Source organism: Mus pahari, chromosome 1 (assembly GCF_900095145.1).
Source record: "Mus pahari chromosome 1, PAHARI_EIJ_v1.1, whole genome shotgun sequence".
Classification (NCBI taxonomy): domain Eukaryota; kingdom Metazoa; phylum Chordata; class Mammalia; order Rodentia; family Muridae; genus Mus; species Mus pahari.
The window spans coordinates 97,763,914-97,770,380 of NC_034590.1; the positions used below are offsets into that span (position 1 = coordinate 97,763,914).

General features: G+C 45.3%; 2 protein-coding genes across 2 annotated transcripts in view; one reads left to right on the forward strand and one right to left on the reverse strand.

Annotated features, from left to right (window-relative positions):
• The window catches only part of C1H16orf58 (chromosome 1 C16orf58 homolog), a 26,677-nt gene extending 21,456 nt beyond the window's left edge, over positions 1–5,221 (reverse strand). The window contains exons 1-2 of the mRNA XM_021216898.1: positions 4,886–5,221; positions 4,567–4,681 (exon numbers count right to left, since the gene is read on the reverse strand). Of these exons, the coding sequence (XP_021072557.1) occupies positions 4,567–4,681; positions 4,886–5,191 (421 nt within the window). The 5' untranslated portion in view covers positions 5,192–5,221. The remainder of the gene's footprint in view (positions 1–4,566; positions 4,682–4,885) is intronic.
• Positions 4,461–6,467, forward strand: part of Ahsp (alpha hemoglobin stabilizing protein) — a 6,419-nt gene continuing 4,412 nt past the window's right edge. The window contains exon 1 of the mRNA XM_021219405.2: positions 4,461–4,541. The gene's annotated coding sequence lies outside the window, so the exon portion shown is untranslated. The remainder of the gene's footprint in view (positions 4,542–6,467) is intronic.

Here is a 6,467-nt window from a genome sequence, read left to right on the forward strand (position 1 = left end):
ATAGGATACATCTCCACTTAGATCCAGTCGTCCTCCAGTGAGAACTGCATGAACCCAGAACACCAAACATAAACAAACAATCACAAACTTTATTCAAGAATGCAAGGAGGTTACGAACACCTCAAAAATCAACTCAATCAACTTAAGGAGGATGGCAATAAATGCCTGAATGATGTCCAAGAAAGCACTAAAGGAGACAACTCAGTATCTGAAATATAATTCAGTGAGGAGATATAAATACTGAAGAACTCAAGCTGAAAATAAGATGGATTGAAAAACTTAAATTGTGTAAGTATAATAGATCAAGCAGAAAGTAGAATATCAAGATCTGAAGATAGAGTAGACCACACACACAAGGAGCACCAATCAATCAATCAATCAATCAATAAAAGCATACAAGAGGAACATGGAAGAACTGTGAGATACCATGAATAGACCACATCTTTGAATTTATAGGAACAAATAAACAAGGATCCCTGGTTGATCTTCAACAAGATCATAGAACACTTCCTCAATACTGATACAAGGAGCACACAGAACACCACATAGATAAGACCAGAGGAGAAACTGCCAAGACACTCTGCAGAGAAAGCACTAAATATACAGAACAAAGAGCAGGCATTGGAGGCGCCAAGAGGAAAATCCCAAGTCACTTACAAAGGAAAGCCACCAGCAGAACAACTGATTTCTCAAGGGAAAACTTAAAAACCAGAAGGGCCTGGAGCAATGTGCTTGACCTACTGCCAGCCTAGGCTACTGTACCCAGCATAATGATGAAGAAATGGGATAAAAGGGTCATATATACACGAGCCCAGCCATACACAGAGTTCTGGAAGCACTACTGTGGACTAAAGAGAGGAGCTGACACAGTTGAGACTATAAAAACAAAACAAACGAAGCAGTAATTATGGAAACCGTATATGACTAGGAACACAGAAAGAAACAAAAATACAATAATCAACACATACCTTTTCGTAAAAACTTTAAATATTAATAGTTTCAATTCTCCAATCAAAAGACATGGGATAGTTGAATGGATAAAGAATCAAAATCCACCTCCCTGTTGCCCACAAGACACAGGCTCCTATCTTCAAGTCAGGCAGAACCTGAGAGTGAACGGTTGGAAAAAGTACTCCAGAACAGAAACAGAAGGAGCGCTTCCACACGTCTCCTAAAAAGTGGCATCACTCTAATAACTAAACAGTAAAGACACAACAACGGAAAGAAAACCACAGGCCTATATCCCTCAGGAACACGCGTGTAAAACTCTCAGTAAAATACCTGCAGACAGGATACAGGCAGACAAAAGGCTATCTACCCAGAGCTAGTTGGCTTTATCCCAGAGATGCAAGAATGACTCAACATATGTATCAATACATATAACAAATCATATAAATGGACTTCAGAGACAAAAAAATCACATGATCATACCAACAGATTCAAGGGCCTCTGACAAAACCCAACAGGACTTCATGATAAAGTGCTAAAGAGTGCAGATACCTCAGTGTAACAAAGGCTTCTTACGGCAAAACCCAGCCAACATCATCCTTGACAGAGAACACTCAGAGCAATCCCATCATCATCCTGACTGAGACCGGCTATGCACTCTCCTAACTCCTTTCAATATAGGGCTTAAAGCGCTAACCAGAACGAAATCAAAGGCATCCAACTAGGACAAGAAATCGAATGATCCCTATCTGCAGACAATATACATGAGGTATCCTAAAAGTTCCACCAGACAGAACCCAGGGTCTTGCCCATGGCAGGTCAAATGCTCACCTCTGCTATATTCCCAGACTCACATCTCCAAAATGCTCAATCCTACCCAGAAAGCCTATGGGGACTAAGGTTAATACAGAACACAAGTGGGACACAAAATGTTAAGCACTTTGCATGATGTTTTTCGAATCTTTTCTAACAAGTAACTACTACTAAATGCCACTGAGAAGTACTACTGGACCAGGATGTCTGCTTTGAGATGGTGCCATCTACGTACGTCAGAAAAGCTGAACTCACAAAATCTCAATAATATGGTTGCCTAGACAAGACCTGACAAACAATAGCAGCCGACATGCCAGCATGGACAGGAGGGGCTGCATGAGGCTCCAACCCTGACAAAGAACTACAGGAAGTTCACAGTTGCTGGGACCGGGAGAATCTGTCTTCTCTAAGGATGCGCTCCCTGATAGCTTGTCTAATCCCAACAAAAATGAACTCAGTGGTGTGTGTATGTAACAATAATAATAATTCAAAAATAAGAGGCCATGAATTTTAGGGGGTTGCTGAAGGGAGGAGATAAATTATGTAAATATAGTATTCACATATTAAATTTTCAAAAAAATAAATTTAAGAAAAGGAGACACAAGAATCAGCTGGCCTGGGGCTGCTTGGAGTTCCTCTATGTGAGAAATAAATAATGCCATTGGAGTTCCTCTATGTGAGAAATAAATAATGCCATTGGACTGGCTACTGTCGGCATTAAGAGACAACACTATACAGAAGAGGGGAAAAAAAATCCCTGACCTATACCCGACTATTAAAATAGTAACTGCAAGAGATATTGCTATTGTTGGTTCCAATAATTAACACGTTCTAACAGAGTGCTGCATTCGTGGTGGTTCAGTGACCGAAAGCCACTTGGAGAGGAAAGGGTTTATTGGCTTACTATCCTGGCTCAAAGTCCACCAAATGAAGTTAAGGCAGGAACTGAAACACAGCAGGAAGCTGGAGACTAAAGCAGAAGCCATGAGGGGTGGCGTGGGAGGCCTGCTTGCTTGCTTGCTATTTTCCAGGACAACCTGCACAGGGATGGTACTGCCCAGTGGCCTGGACCCTTCCATTCCCCACAGGCTCAGAGCAATCTTACAGAGGCATGTTCTCAACTGAGTTCTGACCCCAGGTTCTTAACTGAGGTTCCCTTTTCTCTGTGACCTTAGCTGGTTTCAAGTTGACCACAAACAAACAAACAAAAACCAAATGAAACCAACCAACCAACCAAGACAATGCATGCCTGAAAACGATTACAACATACATTCCAAAGCCAGGTTAATGAGTACATGCCTATAATTCCAAGTAAAGACATGGGGGTTATATCCAGTGATACATGGAGATCTAGGCTAGCCTGGGCTACAGAAGATCCTGTGTCAAAAAGAAAACAAACAACAAAAATCCCAAGGGAGCTTTTTATACGGTGCTCTGCTTAGAAACACCTCGCTCTTGAGGGAAACAAGTTTGTAAAATCCTTTCTAATTAAGAGGGCGTCTTTTAACGCTGGTAACAGGTTCTCAAGTGCGTGTACTTTCATATCTTGAAGTAGCCTCAGCTTTTCTTAAAAACCTGTTAGACATAGATTAGCATCATGCTGGTGATGAGAATGGGGGACTTAGAAATGACACTTAAGAAACCCAATTACTGACCCAGTCTTCAAAAGAGCAATGGAAACGATCACGTTAAACACAGTGTGATGCTGTGAAAAGGACTAACTTTCCTAGGCTCAGATCCAGGCTCTATACCCAGCAGGTGTGTCCCTCTGTCCCCCCAGCTACAGTGTGGGGATAACAGCACTCCTGTCACACAGCTACCAACAGGTCTAAGCAGCAACACAAAGACTGGCATATAATAAACACTGCCAGCATCTATTTGTGGTGGTGGTGGTGGTGGAGGTGGTGGTCATGGTGGTTGGCATCATTAAAAGATGACACACTGAAGACAAAAAGCCATCAGTCACTTCTGCTCTGACACGCCCTTTCAAGGGGTGATATGTAGTTACAATGTGCTCGGTTCTAATAGTCGAGCATAAACAGAAGCCTCCTAACCTACAGAGTCCAGGGAGGCTCACCCAAGATGTGTTGAGGTCTAGGATAGGACAGGATGTACTTGCCCCGCCCCTAAGGTTCATGTAAATACCACTGGGGATAACAGGGAAAGACAGAGCCCAGAAGACTGAGACAGGGGACCTCCTAAACTTGAAATAAGAGTTGAGTTCCCTTTTGTCTGCTACCCTCTCCAGGCGGCATGGTACTAGATTATCTTTGATTCTCTTAGTGACTTTTTTCAGAAGGCTGTATACTCTCAGCACACGGTTACTATAATCGTACTGCAGCTCTGTCAGGTACCCCAGAGGAGTCAGAATGCATTTTAGCATTTCCATAACTACCAATTTAGGACCAGCCACATGCCCCTTTGCCCACTGGAAGTATCCAACTTTCACCATCCCGAGAAGCTGGAAGTTTTTATGTAATAAACTGCATGTCTATGCAATCCTGCATAAAGTCAGATGAAAGTTAATTTAAGGAGGATCCCAGATGATTTAGGGATTCTGAAGTTTGCATGGGTAACAAGTTGAGCCATTTAGGTTGATTCACTGATGAGGGCATTCCAGCTATGGCGCGCGCCACACACACACACACACACACACACACACACACACACACACACACGAGAACCACTGTTGGAGGTCAGAGCAGTTCAGAACAGCAAGGCTAGGATTTGCAGTGAAGGAAAAAGAGGCCAGAGACAGGAAGCAGGGGTGAGATCAACAGGTAAGGCTCCCAGGTTCCAGCTCACCTTTCACGAGCCAGGTGGACGTGGCAGCTGAAACGGAGGCTTTTGCGTTGCCTACCCCTAAGCCCTGCAATACTGCCTGGGTGGCTAGGGAGCCGGAGAGGCTGGAAGCAAAGGCCTGGAGAGAAAAGAAGTGGAGTGAGGAGGGGTGGCAGGAGCACGGAGCCTACTGCGCTATACCAGCTCTCACTGGTTCTGTGGGACCTGGAAAACTGTCAGACTCTGCAGTGCACCCTGGCCTTCCGATGTGCATGTGCAGATTGCAGGGGCCGGTCCCCTGGTCCCAGCCATAGACCGCCCAACGGCAATCGGCCAGCCAGACCTGCACGGAATCCCACAGCTGGTACGGCAGGTAATCCGGGCTGACGCTATCCGGGAAGCCCTGAGGCAGCAGCACTGATCTGAGGCCCGAAAGAGCGGTCAGTGCTGCCCAGGGCCCCCCGCCTCCATCCGCGTGCTGCCCAGGTTTCGCTATCGGGGCCCGGGAGAGCCAGCCCCAGCGCCGAGCCCCGTCCCACTGCAGGCTCCCATCGGCCGCAGCACTGCAGCCGCGCGGGGCTCCGGAGCCGAACTGCTCCGTGCACAGCGGCGCCCGTAGGCTCGCAGCGTCAGCCATCCCCAAATTCATCGAGTCTGTCCAACGCGGCAGAAAGCTAGGCGAACTACATTTCCTGTATGGCTACGGTGGCCACAGAAGGACACTAATCTTTTACTCTCTTGGAACTCCGATTATTGTGTGCCCTGCCTTCCTGGGGCACACTCCAGGACTGCACCTGGCCTAGCTATCTTTGGACCATAGGAGCAATATAGGGAACGGTTGACTCTGAACTCCAATAATCGGAAGAGGGAGAGATGGCTTCCTGGGGAAATAGTTGTGTTCGAGACTCCACTCAGATTTCAAACTTTTAGCTGTGTAACTGAAGAGTATCCGTCTCGGTCGCAGTGCCTTCTTTTTTTTTGTCTGTGAGGCCAAGGACAATAGAGTTTTTGAAAAATTTTAAATTAGCTTGTGACTTAATGAGCTTCATTATGGCATTCTGATGCATATTTTGTTCCCGTTGTTCCTATTTACCACCGCTCCCCCTGGTCTCTTGCCTGACTCCTACTATGTAGACTCCCACTTACCCACCCTACCCAACCCTCCTCACCCCAATGCTGCTTTTATGTCACGTGATTTCTATCTTCCTATTTCCTTAAGATCCCTTCTTCCCTCCTCACAGTTCCATTTCTAATTTCATGACCTATACCCCAGCCCCCCCCCACATACACACATAAAATTCCAAATCTAGGACTTGCATATGAGAGAAAACACAGGACATTTGTGTTTCTGCAACAGTCTTTCAACTCATTTTCCTGCAAATGCTATTATTTCACTTTTCTTTATGGTTGAATAAAATCTCACTGTAACTCCACATTTTGTGATCCATGTGTCTCCTGACGGAGATCCAGATTGACCCCGTTTCTTAGCTGTTCCGAATTCTGCAGCAGTAAACACGCATGTACACGTATTTCTGTGGTAGGACATGGCATCCTTTGGTGTATACCTACAGGTAGTAGAGCTGTAACCCTAAGGCAGGTCTATTCTTTTTCCTTTTGATTTTCAGAGCAGCTGGAGCAGTTTACATTCTGTAAGGGGCTCTTTGCCAACATTTGTTGTCTTTGTTACTGGGGAAACCAAGGTTCCTATGGGAACTTGATAAGGGGATTTGGAGGCTTACTAGCTAAATGCTCCCAGTTCTAGCTAAATATCTCCCAGATATCAGCAGTGGGTTCCCAGCACTCATGTTAGTTAGGTAGTTCAAACCACATGTAACTCCAACCTGAAGGGAACAGACACCATTTCTGGTCTCTTCAGGCAAACACATGGATGTGCACCTACACACACACACACACACACACACACA